The sequence below is a fragment of the Gopherus flavomarginatus genome, chromosome 1, assembly GCF_025201925.1.
Source record: "Gopherus flavomarginatus isolate rGopFla2 chromosome 1, rGopFla2.mat.asm, whole genome shotgun sequence".
NCBI classification, from domain to species: Eukaryota; Metazoa; Chordata; order Testudines; family Testudinidae; genus Gopherus; species Gopherus flavomarginatus.
In genome coordinates this window covers 256,093,130-256,116,458 of record NC_066617.1, presented here as the reverse complement: position 1 = coordinate 256,116,458, position 23,329 = coordinate 256,093,130, and the positions used below count along the sequence as shown (strand labels likewise).

The 23,329-nt window shown below is 39.9% G+C and overlaps 1 protein-coding gene across 1 annotated transcript in view; it reads right to left on the bottom strand.

The window, feature by feature from the left end:
• SLC5A7 (solute carrier family 5 member 7) overlaps window positions 1-14,926 on the bottom strand; it is a 28,615-nt gene extending 13,689 nt beyond the window's left edge. Inside the window, exons 1-4 of the mRNA XM_050922054.1 lie at window positions 14,834-14,926; window positions 13,226-13,448; window positions 6,249-6,362; window positions 4,380-4,535 (exon numbers count right to left, since the gene is read on the bottom strand). Coding sequence (XP_050778011.1) covers window positions 4,380-4,535; window positions 6,249-6,362; window positions 13,226-13,403 — 448 coding nt within the window. The 5' untranslated portion in view covers window positions 13,404-13,448; window positions 14,834-14,926. The remainder of the gene's footprint in view (window positions 1-4,379; window positions 4,536-6,248; window positions 6,363-13,225; window positions 13,449-14,833) is intronic.
• Window positions 14,927-23,329: the final 8,403 nt, after the last annotated feature.

The window sequence follows — 23,329 nt, the reverse complement described above, 5'->3', positions numbered from 1 at the left end:
TTGGCTCCAATCTCCCCCGCCTCGGTGAGACTTTTGGGTTTTCCATCTTGTATGTACTGTGTTATGTCCTCAGGAACACCATCAAAGAACTGCTCCATTTGTATGAGGAGGTGCAGTTCGTCCAAAGATTTAACATTGTTTCCTGATATCCAGGCCTCATAATTTTTCCCAGCGTAGTAGGCGTGTCTGGGAAATGACACATCTGGTTTCCACTTTTGGGTTCTGAAACGCCGACGGGCATGGTCCGGGGTTATCCCCATTCTGAATCTGGCCTTGGTTTGAAACAGTTTATAATCGTTCATTCTGTCCTTTGGCATTTCAGCCACCACCTCTGCTAAGGGTCCCCTGAGCTGTGACCTCAGCTCTACCATGTACTGGTCTTCAGGGATGCTGTACCCAAGATAGGTCCTTTCAAAATTTTCTAAGAAGGCCTCAGTGTCATCACCTGCCTTGTAGGTGGGAAATTTCCTGTGATGTGGAACAATCATTGGAGGAGGGTTGTTAGGATTGGCTGGAGCATCCTGCCTGGCCCGCGCCAAGTCCATTTCATACTTTCTCTCTTTTTCCCTCTCTTCACTCTGTTTTTGTTGTTTTTCCAGTTCTCGTTGGTGGGCTGCATCTTTGGCTTCTTGATCTCTTTTATGGGCTGCCAGTTTGATGTTTTCTTCCCTTTCTTTCAGCTCCACCTCTTTTTCCCTTTTTTCCATGTGTCGCCTGTGGTCTGCTTCTTTGATTTGCTCCTCTGCCTCCATTTTTGCCTTGGAAGTCATGGTTCCTGTTTTCTTGTGTTGGGGTGCCCTCTGGTGTTTATTGTTGGAACTGCTGGCTCTGTGTTGTCTCCTGGGGTCTGCCTAGCAACAGTGCCTTTTTTTTCCTTCCTCTAGCTAATCTTTTAAATGTAAAGTAAACCAGAAAAACCACTTTATTTGCATGTGTGTTGTGCTGGGTACTTGACTCTCAATCGGAGTGCTATAGTTTAACAAAAGACCCTTAATAGTTCCTTGCTTAATATGCAAGCCAAACTGCAACCAGAGAACAGAAAAAAAAATTCTCTCTGGCTCTGTTTAAAACCACCCTTTCTCTCTGCATAAAAGCCCTAGCAGAGAAAAAGAAAATAATATTCCTACTGGCTTCTGGATCTTATCTATCCCACCGCTCCCACCATGTCATAATTCTCCTACTCAGATCTGAACCTTAGAGTTCAGAACATAAGAAGCTAGCATGAAACCTCCAAACTTAATTACCAGCTTGGATCTGATATCGCTGCCACCAGCCAGAAAAATTCCAGTGTCTGGCTCATTCTGGTCTCCCCAAAGCCTTCCCTGGGGAACCCCCAAGACTCAGATGCCCTGAGTCTCACCACAAAGGGAAATAACCCACTTCCCTTCTCCCTCTTCCCCTCCAGGTGTTCCCTCCCTGGGTTCCTGGAGAGATATACAGATTCAAGCTCCGTGAATCTAAACAAAGGGATTCCACCCTCTTTACCTCCTCCCAGATTTCCCCACCCTGGGTACTCTGGAAGATTCCCTGCTTCAAGTCCTTGAAACACAAGTACCGAGAGATCTAATCTCTCTCCCCTCTCACCCAGAGGGTATGCAAAGTCAGGTTTAGTAAATCTAACACAAAGAGATTTTCCCCCTCCCTTCGTTTCTTAGCCTTAACCAGTGAAAAACACTTAAACAGGTCTTAAAAAGAAAGCTTTATATAAAAAGAAAGAAAAAGACATAAAATGGTCTCTGCATTAAGGTGACAATATACAGGGTCAATTGCTTAACAAAAAAAATGAATAACAGCCTTATCCAAAAAGAATACAATTTAACACATTCCAGCAACTACACACAAGTAAACACAAAAAAACAATATAAACCTATTGTCTTACTATCCTTGTACTTACAACTTGGAAACAGAAGATTAGAAAGCCTGGAGATAGAAAAATCACTCTCAGAGCCGAGAGGGTCACCGAACCAAGACAAAGAACAAAGAGCTCACACCCAAAACTTCCCTCCACCCAGATTTTAAAAAGTCTTGTTTCCTGATTGGTCATCTGGTCAGGTGTTTCAGGTCACTTTTTGTTAACCCTTTGCAGGTAAAAGAACATTAACCCTTAACTATCTGTTTATGACACAACTCTTCGGGCCAGTGCCTGGTTATAGGGCAGGGATATGGCCCTGTCTCCTCCACATCTCATTTGCAACACCATATGATCCTGAAGGAGTAGGGACAGAGCAGTCCCAGATCCTGTGCTCTGTTAATTGTAGCAACTGCAATTCTGCCTCTTTCTGGGAAGAAGGAAGGAAGGCAGGCTCTGTCATACACCCTCTCCTCACACTGTGTGCCCTCACAAGGGCCAGGAGACTATGGCTTTGATTTCACGCTCTGTCCAAGCTATGTTGGCTTCCCTAATTCACAGCTGCCCAACTCTGGCACCAATTGGTGCTGCACAGGGATGGACCTTACTTACATCACTGGATGATGGGTATAGTGGAGCTGTGCTTCTCCATGAGCCTCCCTCCCCTCCCTGGCCTGCCTACACCCCTCCTCTTATGGTGGAGGGTGGAGGAATGGCTGGGATAAGGGGTGGTGGGGGGAAGAAGAGACACTTCCACTGGATTTACAGCAGAGGCTAATTTCCCTGCCCAGGTGGAATTCTCCATCCACCTTCTTCAATTGCTTTAAGTCCACTTTGAGCTGCTTATGTAGGGGCAAAGTGGCCAGTCCCCTGTGTTTCCCGATGTTGTGGACATGATGGACATTACTCTAGAAATTAATTGCTTTTGTAGTATTGATTAAATACACTTTATTTCTGTAGCACAAAACTTTAACATTCATTCAAACAGTGAATCTCAATAAAGCAATTAGTATATTTTCCTTAGATGAAAAAAAAAGTCTCACTTGAGTGCCTCTTTTATCATTCATTTTAAAAATCCTTCCCCCACTAATTGCAGAATGTTTAATTTAAACCATTGCAATGACTTGCAGGTGTGGCATCTCTCCTGTATGTAATCACTAAGGTCCATGTGAACCCATAGTTGGGAAAGACCTAGCAGTACAGCTCCTGCAGAAGCTATGTTGTCTCAGGGCTTCAGGAGCTACTGGGAGGCATGCTGTTGCTTCACGGATGCCTTCAGAGAGCCTCCAAGATTCATGGGTTCAGAGATGGACCCACATATCTTTCTTAGACTGCTGCAAACCTGTCCCTTTCTCCCAAGTGAAGAACTCTAAGGAAATTCAGAGTCAAAACTTATTCCCCATAGTGGATATAACCTTCATAGGGGAGAATGGTACAGTAAATTTTGTAGCACAAAATGGTTGACTTTGTTCAAATAGTAGCTAAAATGGAGAAACCTCTCCATTTTATAGTCTTTAATTACCACTTGTTAATATAATATGCTAGAAAGGCATTCACAATACTTACTTTCTTGCTTTGAAATACAACATAAAGCCTTCTCAAAAATCAATTGATCTTCATTCAAAAAGAAAGAACATTTTAAATTCTCAGAAAGTTCTTCGAGTCATTCACTTCCCATCACCTCAGCAGGCAGTCTGCTCTCACATTCTTAAGGGTCTTGTGATGAAATTATGGAGAACAAGTTCCCCTGTGCTTTGCAGTTAATCAGAGCACAGTTGGAAAGAAGCTTGAAATTTTATTTTTTGTTTAAAAAAAGATTCCCCTGTAAAGCAGTACTGTATATGTGCACGCTGTGTGTTACTTGGTTTGAGTCATGACCACTAATGGTGATTTAACTTAAGAGTTTTCTCCATTTTTGAAGGGAAGCTAATTTCAAATCTCTAATAAGGATGGGAGAATGGAGGTGTGATTTTCTATATGCAAATATTACTCTTCCTTTCTGAACCATGTTTCCATTAGTTCTCTAAATCACTTTTGAAACCTAAGAATGTTATTTATTTTTCCAAATACAGATGCATTCAGAGTTTAACAAGATTTAGGCTCATTGATCAGTCACAGCTTCTATGTTCTATGATCCATTAAAATTGTTTTACAGCTAGGTCTCCTACAACGGTCGAATGCTAGGGATTATAGCATTTATATGCACTATCAAAAATGTTGTGTGACTATCCTCTTTCTTTGACAGCTATTACTCCTGGTTGCTGTGATTTTGAGGCTGTCAACAAAAACTGTGTGACTGAAAATAACAAAATGCTTTAAAGTATACTGAGATAATCAAGGTTCTGATAATCAGGTATCTTTAAACCAAGACAACTGTCCTTTTAAAAACTGTTTGGCCAGGGTAGTTCACATTTTAAAGTAGTTTCTGGTTTCAGGAGCTGGTTTTGAACTGGTGCTTCTGTTATGCATTTCTGATTTTCTAAAACTCCCTCTGGATAGTGAACGAATGTTTTTATCGCTGGTCCCTTACCTAAAGCAGAGAAGATGGCTGCAGCCCAAAACATCTCTCCCATTAGAGCGGGTATAAACAGCAGCCCTCCCATTCTTCTTCCATAAATCTGTTGAAAAGGGTCTAACATTGTCACATAGCCTTTGGAACGCATGGGTTTTGCGAAAAATAGACCACCTAAAAATTAAACAACAAAAAACGCCAACTTTAGTGGAAAAATGCATTTATAGTCAGTAAAACACTGCTGCTTTTCAGTGGTGTAAATGTGTCTGTTGGACTGTATTTTTAAAGAAATGTAAAATGTAATTAAAATATCCTCTAAATATGAAAGGAAGTTTTATTTTTCCATGTAAAGAAAGCAGCAGTTCAAAGAGCAGGATAAATATGAATGAAAATCATTTAACATCCCCTACTCTATGTTCACACACAACACTAACACACATGGTCTGGTTATGAAAAACAAAATATGGATTTGCAAGGCTCTGTGCTTCAGTGCATTCAGCCTGCTGTGGGTGGTGCTCAGTTCATTTTCATTTAATGTAAAGGCGCTTAGCTTGGGATCAACATATTGGAACAGGACTGCAATTTTTTTTTGCTCTAATTTTATTTGGTGATGTATCCACAAGCCAGACATAAATGTCCAGCATGAGAAAGGAAGGAATTTACCCAACATTATGTCTAAGAGAAGAACAGGGTTAGATGACTGGAAAGCATATCTGGGGGAGCAAGGAGCCACCTGGCAGGGGAAGGATGTACAGGTAGAGATGAGGAAAAGAGGCAGAAAAGCATCAGCAGGAGACAAAGGAACAGAATAGAAGGGAGTAGAAATGAAGTGAAGAGCCAGACTAGACACTGAGATCCATTTTTATCAGAAAGGACACTTAGCACATTACCAAGAGATAAAAATAGATACATACATTCCTGATAGTACTTTTCCATTCAAACAATTGCTGTAGTTGATACAGGGATCTCATGTTAAATAATAAAATGATGACAAATCAGTCAGAAGTTAATCTATACTATTGTGCATGGGAAGGAAAGTGATTCACAAGACAATAGCTTTATTAAGTGGTGCTCCACCCTATGAAGAAATCTGAGAGCCCCTGTTCTACAATGAATTTTACTTTCTGATTTTTTTTTAATTAAGAAAAGGAATTGTGCTGTCAGAACAACTCCCTTTTGTGCAAATAAAATATACTATGTCCATTTAAAACAACTGTAAGACTATATTTATGAAGTCAAAAGTACTGTATTTAAAAAACAAACAAACAACCACACTGTCAATACTTTATACCTTACGTAGTAGCAGTCATTCAGCGTAAGCCTCCTAATTTTGGTATATTTAGACTTTCATTCTGAATTAGAGAGGAAGGAAGGTCCACTGTTTTCTTTGCTCTGCCACTGCCTTCCTGTGTGACCTTGGGCACATCACTTAGCCTCTCTGCCTCAGCTCTCTACCTGTAAAATCTTGATAATAGCACTTCACTGCCTCAAAGGGGTATTGTGAGGATAAACACATTCAAGATTGTTCTCTGATATTAAGGTGATGAAGGCCATATATAGTACCCTTCATTGACCAATCTGAATGAAACAAAATCTACTCAAAATAAAAACTTTATATTGTTGTAGTAGTCCTCGAGTGCATTCAGAAGGGTTAACCTCTGGGTGTCAAAGGCAGTCTTGGTGAGTTAAGATATAAAATTATTTCCAGTAATTAGTAATGCATTAGTTTCCTTTCTAAGGGCCTAACTGAAAACCCATTAAAGTCACTGGAAGGCCCACCATTAATGTTAATGACCTTTGCATCAGGCCCTAATTGTGGGCGTTCCAATAACAATTTTAACATCTGTATATTTTAAGAAATGAAGAGACTAATTTATTTTTGCTTACCTAAAACCAGACTAAGGGAATAGCCAATGGGTGCCTGAGCCCAAGCCAGCCCGTAGCCTGGGACATACACGGCTTCTGCTGTCCCGTTGATATAGCCTCCTCCAACCCAAGTGGCTGAAAAGAAGAGGAGGAAGAACTGAAAACATAAACCCTATTTTGATGGTCCACATTTATCATACAACTATAAACTGAACTCAGCTCAGAAAATTCTTAACATTTAAATTGAATATGAGTTTAACCAATGATAGTCCTTAAAATGTGTCTCGAGTTTCACCCTCCAGCTAAGTAAAAAAAATCTCCAGATTTAGCCAATTTTCAGTTCTACAAATGCCATTTAAAAAAATTAGAGCTGCGGTGGGCATGTCCTTCTACCAAAATTTTCAGACTTTGTCTCATCTGTATTTAAGCCTTCTAAAGATACATTCCTGAACTGAGTTGTGCTATATGTAGAGGTCCTGCTTTCATTCACACAAAGAACTGCAATATTTGTGATATTCCTAACCACTGGAAGCTAATGCACTCATTCTGTCTCTGGTGGCAGATTGCCAGACTTGGGAGGCTGAGGATCAAGACGAAGTCTCAAATGCAGATCTCACGCACAGAAGTGTATTGTAATTAGATCTGGGCAAATAATTTATAGCAAATAATTGCAGGGAATATGATTTCTTTTCCTATTTGCAGATTGTCTGCAAATAGACCTTGATTTTCTCTAATGTATTTGTACAGATACTCTCTGTATAAGATTTATGAATTAATGTTTAGATCTGTAGTTTGTTCATGGGCAGTTCATTACAAATGTTAGATTTTAGAAATGCAAAACCTGAGCAGTTTTGATTGGACACGGAGGTCACAAGATTTTGTTCTTATTTCCTGATTAGATGAGAAGGAATGTAACTCTTAGAATCATACTTCCAGTGTAAAAACTTGTGATTCGAAATTCACTTTTTCTGAGTATTCTGCAATATGCTGTCTGCAGTCACTGTTTCTACAAACATTCATGCCAATAAACTAATTTGTTAGAATATTTGAAGAAAGCAAAGACAAGTGGGGGGTGAACACAAATGAAAACAAATTATTTAAAAATTTTAATTAACTTTTATGGGAGATTATTTACAGTATTCTCTCAGACATTTTGTAATAATATCACTCAGCCACTGAGCATGTACAAAATATGGGTTTGTGTGTTTTTTAATTTTGAAGCTAAATCTTGTACGTTTCCACAGGCTAAGGAACAAAGCTAACAGTGGGGTTCTGGCTACAAAGAGAAATAATGAATATCTTCTACTCCGCATTCAGAATCATAGCCCTGGTCCAGTATTCAGCTGCAAATCTTTGTAGGAGATGTAGTTGGGACAGCAATGGAAGATCTGCTCCTGGTAAGAGTGGCCAAATCCTTCTGCCTGTGATCCTGCTGTTGTCAGTGGACATCTTGGTAGCTTGCCAAGATTTATTGCACAATACACAGACACTGGCAATGATAATAATGCATGCCCAGATATCGAGAGATAGAAAGAGCACTCACCCCATTACTGATCCCTGGCACCAGGGCTCAATATTACAGAATCACTGGCATACTGCTCATACTATAGGCTTTTGTATCGCCTAACAGGAATGGGTGGAAAAGCTAGAGAAAACATGGCCCAGTCTAGTTTGGTTCTCCAGTGTCCTGACATGCCTGTGATTTGTGTTGCTAGCTGTATGTTAAAGAGTATATAGTAATGGGATTGAAGTGTCTAGATACTATGATTGTAATGTCTACAATGAAAATGCTTAGGTGGATGGATGGAAGTTTTACCTTCTTCACTAGTGAAGGCGGACGTAGAATCTGTAGAGTGGTGCCCAGTACTCTAAGTCCCAGGCTGGAATAACTTGTTGGCTGAGTCAGATCAATTGCACCAAGCATTGGTTGCATTTGGGATGGAGAGTAACAGGTCTGGACCCCTGACTTTCTCATTCCAGTGCACCCACTTCTCTTCCTAAGCTGCTTAGGCATTTTACCTGCTATAAATCATATAGGAGTATGTATATCAGGGCTCAGAAGGGATTATTTTGTCCAGCACAGCTTTTTTTCACCCAGAAATACTGACATGCTTCCTTAGTACCAGACCAAACTCTTATTTTTTATTTTATCATGTACTATATGAATAAGAAAAAAATTCTGGGTTGCTGTTTCTAATATATTAGCACATTTCTAATGGGATAATCTCTCATTTTAGGAAAGAACAGCTGGGCTTCACTTCATGGTCATTTCAGTTTCCTTCCCTCACAAAACTGCTCATGCAGTAATACTAATATACATACATGGTTGCATATGTAAGATAACAGGTCATTGTATTGTTCTTTCTGATATTTAGACTGTTCTGACAATGGTGCAGAACATCTCTTGACCTGGTTATACCCAAGGATCTCTTAATAGACCTTTTCCTGAACCATTCTGTGGGGGTGGTGTTAGCTCTCACCACCTCTCTGCATGAACAGGGAGTTCTTCCCCCAGAATCAGATCTCTGAGATATGTGCAGATCTCAGTAAATCTATTTTATACCCACTTAGGGTATTGCCTCTCTCGTTGCCACAGCTATGATCAAGGCAGGTGCTTGGGCAGGAGCAAAATCAGTCTGTAAGAGAGAGAGGCTACTGATAGGACATTCTCCATGGAAGCACCGTGACTTGCCACTCTTATCACAAATAGCCCAAATTAGTTAATCTTCACTGGACATTGCAGAGCTCATTTATTTTCCCAGGCTTTCAGGAGAAAGGGCTGGTATTTGAGGATATGGTGGAATATTGTTCAGTGTTAATTTTTTGGTTGGTCAGTTTCTGGATTTGGCGGTGAGGAGTGACTTCTAATTATATTTTAATTTGCAAGTCTTTTAAACATCTGTTGAAAGAACCTAGAACATTGGGAAGGTGCTCTTTTGGGAATGCATACATCATAATAAATAAGTAAATAAGAGCCATAATGGCTGGGATGACAGAAGGATGAAATTTCATTCTTAGATGTATATTTTCTGATACTTAGCTTTGCTAAGCCCCAATTTTTAAGTTATTTTAATGTAGTTGTTGTGTGATCTCCCTTTTTTAAACAAGCCAGACACAGGGAATAAAAAATTAGTAATCTACAGAGACAGTCACATATGGAAGACTATTTTAATCTTTATCTGCCTGCACTTTTGATGAAATACAGACAACATCAACTTTCCATTTTAAATGTACACCAAGAGAAATGTTATAGATTATGTTATAGGTTACAATGTTATAGATTATGATGTGGAGTCAAATGCTGCTTTTAGTTCAGATGAGAAACACAGAAATTTATATTAAATGATCTTTCCATGTCAACACGTATCACAATATTGGATTTTTCTATAGTTAAGCAGATGGAAAACCAGCTAGCATTTCTTTATAAAACAATCTGCTGACTGATCACTCAAATTGTTATCAAGCTAATGAGATTTTGTAAAACAAAGTTACTGATCACACAAGCATATTGATAATTTTTCATTGTATAAGAAAATGTAGTGTTCTCTCTGACTAAAATGAAGAACAGTGTCCGAGGATCATTATTATCATGGTTTCATTTGGAGCACTTTTGTTAGGCTGCGGCAGCATTTGATTAAACAACTCCCAGGGTTTCCCCCAGGGTTTAGTTACAACCATAAACATTTATGGTGGGCTGAAATTTGCCACAGATCTCGTCTCTGAGGTAATTTTTTTTACTAAATAATATGCTAATAATTTGCTCATATTCAAATTTATACATGTAAAATGATACATGAGTTAAAGGCTTAATTTGTTCTTTAATTCATCTTAAACAATTTCAGGTTTAAAATGAAATTTTGTGATTTGTCCATAATTCAGTCTTCTAACTCTTTGTATTTTGAGAACAGCAGATATGGTCAGCTTTGAACCATTTTGTGTTAAAACATGTTATTTACTTTTTAATATAGCTGTTTCTTAAGAAACATAAACCTCCATTTAGATTTTCCCTATTGACATTATTAATTGGGTGTATACATTTTATAAACTGTCCAAATGCTTATTTACAAAATAAATTTTAATAAATCTACGCCGAATCCTACTCCCACTGAATTCAATCCAAAGATTCCCATGGACTCCAGAAATGGGCCATCAATTTGATATTAAAATCTAGGTACGCAGTTCTGCCACCCTTGTGTTGAGTAACACCTTACCCTAGGGGTCACTCCTTTGATTTCAGTGGTACTACTTGTGGAGTAAGGCACTACTCAGCAGGAGTCAAGGTAGCAGAATTGGATCCTATTCTAATAAATACAATTTTAAAAAGGAAGTTTTAAAATTTTGGTTTTTTTGTTTCCACATTTGTGCTATGGGTGTGCTGTGATGCTCAGTAAGCAGTTTTTCATTTAAATTCTCATTTACATGACAGGCTTTCTTTTTGAATTAGCATTTAAACAATTAAGGGAATTAATGGTATATATTTATGTTGGAATAATATTCCTAAAATTCAGGAATTTCAAAACTCAAACTAAAATACTACCCTTTAACTCATTCTGCCTGGATATCACAAGATAATCAACAAAAATCAAAATCCCCCTTTGTTCGGAGGCATCAAAATACCAAGGCGTAACATGGCAGTTTTCTGTATATTATGGCTGATTGTCATCATCTTGCATTTAAAAATTGCCTTTCAATCCTGCTTTACAAACGGTGTGGTCCAATCATCCCTATTCAAACAAGACTTAGGCCCTGATTCTGCATAAATGTATGAATATGCATACATTTGAGCACTGTGCAAAGTGTCACTGAACTTAGAATGGGGCTAACTTTATGCATGGTTGGTAGTCCCACATTAACTTCAGTGGGGCTACTCACAGCATGTAAAATTAAGCATGTGCATCACTCTTTGGATGATCGAGCCTTACACTTTAAAGTACATGGGATTTTTACCTGAGCAAAGACATCAGGACTGGACCCTGTGTGAATATAGGAAACATCATCAGCACAGATGATCAGAGGATGACAATTCTGTTTTGTGGCAACTTCTGAGGTTTCAAAAAAAACTGTTTTTGTTCTTCCTTTGTTTTGGGAGGAAAACCTTTGGAATGTTTTCATAATAATGGCATTGTGTCAGGAGGATGTGTGTGTCCTGGTGGTTAGGACTGGGATGTAATAGACCTAGGTTCAAGTCCCTGCTCTGCCTGATTCAGAATGGAGTTTTTGATCCCAAATCAGGCCAAGAGGGATTTGTATTTGAGTCTCCCACAGCGGAGGCCTAACCCTAGCCATCAGCCTCCCCACACCCTTCTCTCCTGAAAATGTTTGAGAGGTATTGGTTTCATTCCAAGGTGGAAGTAAAACAAATTTGGAAACTTCAGAAGTTGCCACAAAATGGAATCGTCATCTTCCCGTCGTGGTGACGTGCCTCATTTTGGTGAATAAGTTCCAACCAGAGTTAGTCAGTGATATCCAGCCCCCTTTGAATGGAGAAGTGGCTGTTCAGCAGGCAACAGAACACACTACACTACACAGCAGTGGAGGGAGGGAAGTAGAGTTTTAGCCTTGATTCAGAATCTATTGGCTTTAAACAACATCCTGAACAATTTTCCTGTCTACAACCAAATGTGCAGTCCTTAAGTGAGCAAAATTCCTATTGCAGTCAGTGGGAATTCTGCTTGATTAAGGACCACAGAATTTTGCTCTTAGTTTTTATGAGGCTCATCCTTAACTCTGAAGCTGGAAATACATCACAAGAAAGAAATTTCAATAGAATCTAATCAATCTAAACTGGAGGTGTAAGGGCTTCATGTTGGAATTGCATTAAGAATATCACAAATGTGAATGATTCTAAACCAAAATGACATATGTTTAAATAAAAAGATATCAGTTCAGTTTGTATACAATGTAATTTTGTACAAATTAGATAGACTATCTGAAAACACTTGTAATTTAGGACCAGATTGTGATGCTTTTACTCATACTACCAGGGCCGGCTCTAGCCATTTCGCAGCCCCAAGCATGGCGGCACACCGCGGGGGCGCTCTGCTGCTCGCTGGTCCTGCGGCTCTGGTGGACCTCCTGCAGGCATGCCTGCAGATGCTCCACTGTAGCCGTGGGACCAGCGGACCCTCAGCAGGCACGCCTGCGAGAGGTCCACCGGAGCCGCCTGCTGCCCTCCTGGCAACCGGCAGAGAGCCCCCTGCGGCATGCTGCCCCAAACACGCACTTGGTGCTCTGTGGCCTGGAGCGGGCCCTGCATACTACTGAAGAGTTACTCACACAAGTAGCCCCATTGTCTTCCGTTAATCCAGTGGTTCTCTCAGACACTCCAGTGCACCCCTTTGAGTCTCAGAGGTTGCGCTGGAATGACTGAAAGTAGAACTCAAATCTTCTCCTAATCTATGTCTGCTAATATGAATATGCACAATACAATATTAGGTCAGTTTGCCAAACTATGGCAAAATAGGCCAAAATAACCCCTTGTGTAATTCTATTGAAATCAGTGGAATTAAATTTGGCCCAGTGCATCAAAAATGCTCTTTGCTGCAGCATATTTTCCCATTCCTTTCTGCATTTAAAGTTTTTTCTCTTCTAAAACACATCTCTAACCCACAGGTTTGGGATGCTATAATAAAAGTAACTGTATATTCATTCCACTGAAAAATTCTGATATCTCAGTCTTCTATTTAAAATCATTACTGCCCCAAAATGTCTCTACTTACTGATTAATACGGCATCAGTGTAAAATAAATAGAGTTAATTATTCCTTTAGAATGTAATAATGATGATTTAAATGACTGGCATATTTACTTATTCATTAAACAAATACAGTATCAAACAAACAAAAATAATCCATCTTAAATCATGACTGTGCATTGAAATTAAGATTTCTTTTCTCCACTTTGCATTATTCAAAACACAATATTGTCTATATCTTTTATTCATAAGAAAGAAAGATTGAGATGCTATGTTTCAGGTATAAAAAAGAGGGTTTATCATACCGGTCATCGTAAATCCACCAACTAGCAAGCCTATATCTCTTCCACCGACTATGATAGCTTCTCTGCGATCTCCATCACTGCCACTATTTTTGGTTTTCCAGGCAGCCCATATTCCAACAAACAGGATTGCCAGATAGAATACAATTATAGCTACCAGCCCCTCCACATGGAAAGGCATGTTGAAATCACGACTGTTCCCTGGATTGCTATTTCATTAAGATCTCTGAAGAGAATGCAATAATACATTATACACTATACATTTGATAAAAGCAAAGTAAACAAATCATACATGCATGGCATGAGACCAGTTAGAACCAGAATATAAAGGAAACTCATCAGTTCATCAAAGAGAGTGTATGGATTATTTTATTGAATGGTTATTTCAGATGTAACCAGAAATAATATGAGTTGTGTTTAAAACAATGCAGGTTACACCAATATTTCAGAAACTTCTGACAAACCCTTGAAACTAAAAGCAAATTGTTATTTAATTTTTTAAAATTTGTTTCAGGAACAGAAAACTAGCATTACATGAGTTAAACAAAATAATCTTGCTAAAAACTAGGGCCTTGCAAGAAATCACTTATAATTCTAATTGTTTAATATACTCCTTGATACAGTAGACTTCTCTACTCAAGAAATACTTTCACTTACAGCCTCCAGAATAGAAAATATTAGTAATATGAGCTGTTCATTTTTACAAAGGATCTTTTATGAGTTTAAATCCATGCTACAAAATTACATTAAGGAATATCAAAAGCTGTGGACAAATAATAACCACACTAGAAAACTTAAGTATTGGAATCTATACCCTTTCCCTCCCCACATTAACTCCTCATTCAGCTTCTGTACTTATACATCTGTATTTTTCTGCTCTTGCACATCTGTATTTGCTTTTCGATAAGAAAAATTCCTCACACCACAAGAATTTCTTCAGTTTTGTCTTTCATTTTCTAAATGAAAAACTCCATACATTTAAAAAAGTCAGAACAGTGAAACATGCCAAATAGAAGACAAGTGTAATTGAAATAATCTTAGATTAATAAACTCTAGAGGATTGATACTATTAAGAAATATACCTATTCAGTGCAACTTTGCCATCCTTTCTCACAGTGTCTTTGAACTCACTCTCAGTTACACAAAGAAATGAACCCTGTATTTTTATGTACTAGATATTGACGCAAAATATACTATCTTTAATGTACACTGTGGATCTCTATATAAAAAAAGTATTTAAGTTTCCATACAAGTCTATAAGTGAAGTTTAACACCCCCGCCCCCAGGAATTGACAATACTACTGTCATCTACACAGAGTGTAGTAAATTCTTCCAATCCCCCACATATCACTATCCAATACCTTTGACATACATAATCAGCTTTTACATTCAAGCAAAGCAGGTAGCTTGTAGTTTCTGAGTTCGCACAGGCAAACCCTGAGCTTGCCTACTAGCTACAGTAGCAAGTTAGAGTTATTTCTCCCATTCAGCAAAAATAGGATCCAGACACACACAGTTCCCTGCATCTTCAGCATCACTCAGCAAAAGCTTTTCCCCTCCAAAGCTTTTCCCTCCCCAGTGTCACTAATTCCAATCCCTGCCCCCATTCACCTCTTTTGTGGCAGGGTCTCCTCTTTCCCCTTCTTTCTGTGCTCTCTGTCTCCCCTGTCTCTTGAACTGGAGTCAAGCAGTCAGATCCCAGCGCCTTTTGTCCAGAGGTAGATTGTGAGAAGCTTTCTCCTTTTTTAAAGGGACAGTTACATTGCAAAGAGCTCCAGCCCCACAGGAGCATCACATCTACTTGAGCAAATGCACATAGTGTCCTATACAACACGGCACACTACTGACGCAAGGGCAGTCACACACCGTTCCAGCTAAGAGGCTCACTGTGTTTCCCTCTTCCATGTGGGGAGTGCGTCTGTCAGAGCTGGGGTGGGGGGGGAGAGATATCAGAGTGCAAGAGGGGGCTGGGGAGAGAGATGACTCAAAGGAGAATGACTGTCTGAGCCATGCATGGGGAATGGAGGGAGGGAATGATCAGAGGGGAGAAGAGGGAGAGAGAAAAAAAAATAAAAGAAAGAGTCAGAAAGGAGCAGGGAATGAGGAAGAGAAGGAACTAAAATGATTGGGGATGAGAAAAGGTGAGGAGAAATGAGAGGAGGAAGGGAACAAGAGAAAGAAGGGGCTGATTAAACTATGAATGCACTGGGCAAAGGAAATGAGGGAGAGTAGGCATCAGGTGGGAAGGCGGGGTAGGGATGAATGAGAGACAAAGGGAGAGAGAGAGAGGGTTTGTTGTAGATAGTATTAGCGAGTGCACAAGTGGTACAATAAAAATGGAAAAAAGTTCAAAATCCAAAATATAAAGTAGGGAGATAAAAGAGAGATGTATACATTAAAAAAAGTCAAAAGGGCTTAAGAAGGCATCACACATTTTAGTCATTCAATAGCCCCAGGATGAGCAGTGTGGAGTCTGGAAAGTCCTCCTGATAGAACAGCACAAAATGATCAGCCATTCAGTAGGTGTGCAGCATCCTCGACTGCACACCTGCTACACCGGCGGCTGTTTCTGAGACCCCGGCTGTGGTCATTTGCCACACACCTCCCCACTCTACATCTGATCTGCTTCGGCTTGCACTAGAGATAGCATGGCTGCTTGAAGCCTGACAGTCTCTCCTCAAGATGAGTGATGAGGAAGGAGTTTCTTACAGAGGAAGCAGCTCATTGCCGTTCTGCTTGCCACAATATGACAGCATCTACCATAGAAGCGGTCGATCACATAGTCCAGATTGGTCTTCTACTGCTGAGTCGGTGGTAAGGCACTTCCCACATATCTTTTGGAAAGTGGCAGTTGTGGCATCTCCTGGAATTTGTCAAGGAAGTTCTTTGCTGCAATATAATGCCTGATGTTAGGAAGAGGCATATGAGAGAGGACTGGTGGCCATCAGTGTTTGTTGGTCTCATAGCCTCTGTTATTCTCATCATTTGATTCAGTTATACATCAACTAGCTTTGTATGGGAAGAGGTTAACCACAGAGAAGCACAGTATTTTCCGTCTGAGTATCAGAGACCTAGTGCTGTGTTTGGATGTTAGCTGCTCAAGTTGAGCCCACAGGCTTATTTAAGAGGCCATTTCTGTTCTTTGTCTTTTGAGCCACCTTAGTGTGGTGATCCTTGTAGGTAGGTGTGTAAGTTACAGTTACTCCTAATTACTTCTAGTGGCTTTGGTCATGTGCTAGTTGTTCTCCATTCAAGAAGATGTTAAGCTCTTGTGAAGTGTTGGTGCAGCTGAGATAGAACCATGACAACACTGTCTTTAAAAAAAACAAGGAATCCGGTGGCACCTTAAAGACTAATGGATTTATTTGGGCATAAGTCTTTAAGGTTCCACCGGACTCCTTGTTGTTTTTGTGGATACAAACTAACATGGTTACCCCCTGATATTTAACACTGTCTTTGACACACTGGGCTTAAGTCTCCCCTTCTTACAATAGCTACGGATGGCTGACTTGACTGGTGCAGGTCGTCCTCAGGTTTTTTTTGAAGTCTCTGTCACCTGAAGCTAGGCAGATACCATCTGCATACTTGAATGGCCTTGAAATTGTTGGTAGAGGTAGATAATCTGTAAGTATGTTTAAAAATGTTTGAGCAAGAACCCATCCCTAAGGGAATCCATTCTGCTGGGTCCTCCAAATGCTCAATTAATTGCGTAGTATTTCTTGGAATCGTCTGTTTCAAAGCATCGTTTCTGTAGTCATAACAACACATGGAGGTAACATCACTGACCACTTAACCAGCACAGCTGTGTGCCAGGTGGTACCATATGCTCCCATCAAGTCAAGAATCACAGCCCCTGACTTCTCTTTCTGTTAGAAACTATTTTCTTTATGGGTGCTTAAGAGCAAGAACTTGTTCGCAAGTGCTCCTATAAGATCTGAAGCCTGCTTGGTCATCAGTCAGAGCCTGCTCTACTGTGGGCATGATTCTTTGAAGAATTAGTCACTCTAGGATTTGTAAACACAGCTCAGAAGTGGTATTGGGTAGGAGGTATATGGAAGGGAATGGCCTTTTCTTGGTGTTCGTATAGCTACCACCTTAACTTTCTGCCATATTTTAGATCTCTTGTTCTCTTGAATATGAAAATTAACAGCTATGTTATGTTCTTCTTACCATGGTGTGGTAGCATTTCTGGTGATACCTTGTCAAGACCATCTGCTTGTAGACAGTGCCTGCTGGGAAAGGTGGGAGCCATTCGCTACCCTCCTTGGCATCCTCACTATCACTTAAAATGGACTCCAATGTGGGGCAGAAATCAAAGTGAAGAAATGGTTCCCAGCTGCTGTTCAGGACTATTGTTCCCATGGTTATACTCCCATCCCAGGCAGACCTGCTCAGAGCCTCATCTCCCACCTACAGTGCTACCAACTCTTATGATTTTTTTCATAAATCTAGTTATATTTGTGTTTGTCTTAAAGCCTCAGCTTGTGGGGTCCTGTGGATTCATTAGAATCTCAGATTTCATTAAAAAAGTTTCTATCCCTCATGCTTGTAGAGAAAAGCTTAAAAATATGACACTTATATGCTCAAACCCCAAATCTGTGTACATGAGGAGTGGGGAGAGTGTCTCAACCCCATTCAGATTTGGTATCTGCTCAGATTAAAGTCATGGTATCCCATGAAAATTCACAAACACAGTCACAGGGCTCCACTGTAGTCAATGTCAAAACTCCTGTTGAATTCAATGGAGCCAGAATGTCACCCCTAAAGTTTAAGATTAAACAAGTCAGGTTTTCATTCCTGAAAATTGTCCTAACTAATTTTGTCCATTTGAAATGCAGAAATGGACTAACACCTTCAAAATTATTTATCTCCAGTGAAAACTAGGGCATAGGTCTACTTTTCCTGTGTACATATGCCTAATTCTTTACTTAGTTAGTTCCCCCCAGACATGTTAAATTATGCATTTTCCTCTAAGGAGTTAATCAGATAGTAGGTTCATTGAGTTCTGATATGGGATTGGATCCCCAGACTTCCTTTGTTGCTTCTAAGTGGTGCCAGTTCACAGCCTGAGAAGAATCTGAGGTAGCAGTTTTGTCCTGGATCAGAGCCATATAAATCAGCAGCATTAACTACTTAGCAAACCTCCTCCAGAAGTACACATTCAGCAGCATACCAGTTCAGATGTTGGATTTACAGTTGGTATCCCAGCACATTCCTCTTGTACCCTCCAAAGTCCTTCATTCTATTGGCTGGAGAGGGACTCTGCTAGCACTTCCAGACAGGATCAGTGTAATATAGCAGCACCCAATAGCATTCATTACCCAAAACTGCACCTAGAACAATGATGTCTATATTATTACATGCAAAAAACTATGTTAAAAGAACACTATTAAGGTTGCAAAATCAAGCTCTTAAAAGTTAGGAAGTGCCAGAATCAAGGTTGCCTGTTCATATGCATTATGATTCAGTCTTTCATTACATGACCATATACTATTTTTTCATGCTGCCCCGGGGATGAATCAGGGTTGTGCCCTGAAGGAGGCTATATAAGACCTTATTTGTTGCAGAAGTTGGATGGTGTGTAGTATTTGTAGTACTGGGACAGGTGGGTCTGGGCCTGCCTATAGCTAAAGACAAGCCTCAATAAAGGGGGAAGAACCACTAAGTCTAGGCTACAGTTGATTGCTGGGGATGAAAGGAGAAAACAGGAATAGGAGTGATGTTAAAGGTTGTAAAATCAGGGAACCAGAAGGGAACACAAGCAGAAAACCCCCAACATTGTCCACCAGTCCACAAAGGCATCTAAGGAGTCAGTGGACATGGCCCAGGGGAACTCTGCCCAGAGTTGTGATCAGATAAGGTCCTGCCACTTGGTGTCAGGGTGGGACATGAAGGCAAAGAAGTAGATGATATGAAGCTGTAATAACCTTAGTCCCAGATTTGGACCTTAGCGTCCAAAATATGGGGGTTAGTATGAAAACCTCCAAGCTTAGTTACCAGCTTGGACCTGGTACCTGCTGCCACCACCCAAAAATTTAGAGTGTTTTGGGGCACTCTGGTCCCTCTGAAAAACCTTCCCTGGGGACCCCAAGACCCAAATCCCTTGAGTCTCACAACAAAGGGAAATAATCCTTTTTCCCTTCCCCCCTCCAGATGCTCCTGGAGAGATACACAGACATAAGCTCTGTGTAACTACACAGAGTGACTCCCCCTCTCTGTTTCCAGTCCTGGAAGCAAAAAGTACTTTCCTATTCCCCCAGAGGGAATGCAAAGTCAGGCTAGCAATCCAACACACAGATCTCCCCTTGACTTCTTCCTCCCACCAATTCCCTGGTGAGTACAGACTCAATTTCCCTGAAGTAAAGAAAAACTCCAACAGGTCTTAAAAGAAAGCTTTATATAAAAAGAAAGAAAAATACATACAAATGTTCTCTCTGTATTAGATGATACAACACAGGGTCAATTGCTTAAAATAATATTGAATAAACAGCCTTATTCAAAAAGAATACAAATCAAAGCACTCCAGCACTTATATTCATGCAAATACCAAAGAAAAGAAACCATAGAACTTACTATCTGATCTCTTTGTCCTTACACTTAGAAACAGAAGACTAGAAAGTAGAACTACTTCTCCAAAGCTCAGAGAAAGCAGGCAGGCAGAAAACAAAGACAAAAGACACACAATTCCCTCCACCCAGAGTTGAAAAAATCCGGTTTCCTGATTGGTCCTCTGGTCAGGTGCTTCAGGTGAAAGAGACATTAACCCTTAGCTATCTGTTTATGACAGAAGCACGAGGGTGTGCGGGTGTTTTTTGGGTATGGTTCACAGAAGGAATGACTGGATGGCATTCAGCTGACTCGTGGTGTGTTGGGGGTGGTCAGGGAGGCTCACTGGGTGGGGGCCGGATGATAAGTTCTGAAGGGGTGAGCTGGAGGTGGGGAGCACCCTCCCACCTTGAGAAAAGCAAGTGAAGCCAGATGCCAGGTGTCCCTCACCTCCTAGAGGTTTCTATGGTGCTGTCCTGAAAAGGGCATCCCTTTATTTATAAATTTTCAGATGGAATCATTGGCATCTGTCATTTCTGATCATATATATGACAGATAATAAATAGATAAGGCAGCACAGGCAGGGGCCCATGTTACTGAGTTCCACGGTACTGGGAAGCTCTTCTGGTCATGATGGTTATCTCAGTCTCTGGTCTGGTATTCTCCAGCTTGTGCTTGTTGTTCACTTGGTTTCTTATACCTTTCCACATTATATATTCATTAGCTTTCCTCCAATCAACATTATTTAGCATAACACATACCCAGTTATACATTTATCCAAACTCTCATAAATTTATTTTTTCATTTTCCATTCTATGCTATTATAAGTCATTAACTTTACATCAACATTAAACAGGTAAAATGTAACCCTTATTTTCTACCATTCAGCAATTTTCTTCATATACTAATATCATAGTTCAGCATGTATGCATTATCCTAAAACGTTCATTAATATAGTCTTTGAATGGAAAAGAGATGAGGAACAACATGACTTATGTCAACATATTCTTATCTTTTCCAAACATGGGTTTTCAGGAGGCTTTTTGCTCAAAATTTAGCATCATGCTTGTCACTCATTAAAAAGTCTTGTCAGTAATTTTGCCTGTTGCATTTTGAGGTGCTTTATTCAGTTTAGGATCTAGGTATTTTATTGTTCCCCAACATGCCTACTGGATCAGACCTTGCAGGTGAGTTAGGCAGAGGAACAATTGTCCCCTGGTTCATGTATTGCTCTGAAGCTTAGGTTCCCAGATGCCTGACATGAGGCTGCAGGTCCCATGCAGAAACATAGGCACCTAGGGAACTTTTATTGCAAAAATTTAGGTGCTGCATGATTTAGGCACCTATGGGAGTCAATAACAGATGAGCAGGGACTTTGTGAATCCCAATGGGACCTGATTATGGGATGTAGGCATCTAAAGTGGCAGTTAAGTGCCTAAGTCCTTTTGTGAATCCAGCCCCAATAGACTAGATGGTGGCAAGCCAGAAAGGGTAATGGGAGAAGACACAGTAAAATGATCTGAGCCATGATTGCCTGGCAGTGTATCATCCTGTGTACATCTTCCTTGCTTGTGTAGCCAGATTGGGGTTTAAAATCTCCAGTACTAGTGGATACTGTACTCCTGCCTAGGAACTTATGCGCCTCTTGTCCATTAGACCGCATGACTTGTTATTTATTAAGACATCCACAGTTGCCTGCTGTGCAGATGAACTTTCCTGATACCATCCAACCTAATGGTACTTAGTTTCTGTCACCAGTGTCTCACCTGTGAATAACAGTCATCTGCTAGGTGCAGCACTTAAAAGTTCCTTTAGAATTTAGATATAGTAAATTTTCCAGATATATTTGCTCTGCTTAACATGGGGAATAACTGGTAACATCCCAAAATTCCTGCTGATTCTGTGACGTTTGTACCTGAACTTTTATCTGGGTTTTCTCTTACTCCATCTGAGCAGATGCTACACAGCTGTCTTGGCAGGGGACTCAGTTTGTGGAAGTGATGTTTGTCAAGACACCAGAATCCGCTGGATTGATCTTCATTGGTAGCCCCTGACCAATGTCCAGGAAGAGCAGGCCACTCCTACCAGCTGCAAGCATCTTCCATGACCTTCCCTCAAGAATTCTCAAGGCCCATTCTACGCTAGGCTATGCAGCTGTTCATTGTACCTTGGAACACTTTGTGCAAGCAGGGTGAGAGCCAAATTCTGTTCTCATTTACAACAGTGCAACTCTGTAGTAATTCAGATGAAGTTAATGGAGTCACTTTCAATTTACATTGGTTTAGATGAGAGTATAATCTGGCTTTAAATCTCACTTTTACTACCCTTTGAACCTATCATTACTCCTTTCTCTAGGCAAAGGTGCCAAGCTGTGTTTTACTGAATTCGTGTGTAATAATTTACAACCATAACCTGATCTTAATAAAGATTTTTGTCTTTGAATTAATTTTTCAGTTACCAAAACGTTGTGTATAGAATGGTCACAGTGGATACCCTTCATGGAATTGATGAAAGTATTTAAGGGTAGGGAACACATAATAATTCATCTCAATGTGTTTTAAAAATACTGGACTTTTTACAAGATTTTCTCTTGTTAAAATGCTTTTATTGCAGCTTAGTTTAAAGCCTGCAGTAAAAACTTTCCTGAGGCAAATGCTAAAGAAAGGTTTAATGGCAGAATTATTTAAAAATAAGGTCTTTAGACCCAGTTTGTGGTTTTTAGGATATCATTCATCTTAGATTCCCACTGCAATTTCTTTATTAGCCATGGAGTCCCCAAAGAAAATTATCCATCCATTTGCTCCACAGCTCAGCAAAACCATCTGGATGCAGTAGGGAAAATATTGGAAGATATAGCTGAAAGAAATGAACACTTGCTAATTACTTTGAGGAAAGATAAAATTACAGTTACAGTTCTATGCTCACAAGTCCCCAGACTGTGTGCATCACAAACATGAACTTCTTGATCATAAACTGTATAAAGTGCTGAAATACCTGCACATTATTTAATACTGTACTGCATAATATCCCTTAGCCTATAGTATATTACATTCAAAAAGCCCTCATGTTAAAAGAAAGTTAAGGTTGTAAAATCAAGCATTCAAAAGTTAGGATAAGCCACAAATAAGGTAGCCTGTGCAACCTTAGTTCAACCCCTTTGTTCATATTCATTATAAAATGATCTTTAATAACATGATCACATATTTTTTCCCATAAGACCCCAGTGTCATTCAGTGAACAAAGAGTTTGTTAATATTTCTTCTTATCCTCATCATATCACTGGGCCTTATTTTATTACACAGCATTCAAATCCTGCATTGAATACAGGGTTACTAATTTCTCTTTGGTTGTTTCTATGGTGCTGTCACCTTAGTATCCAAACACACAAACATTAATTAATTTACCTTCACAACACCCTGGTGATAATAGGTGGCATGATCATCCCCATCTTTTAATGGGGAACTGAGTCATGGAGAGATTAAGGCTAAAATTATCAAGAGGCCATTAATTTTGGGTGCCCAGCTTGAAACACCTAAGCCCTGATTTTTCCAGCATATTTAA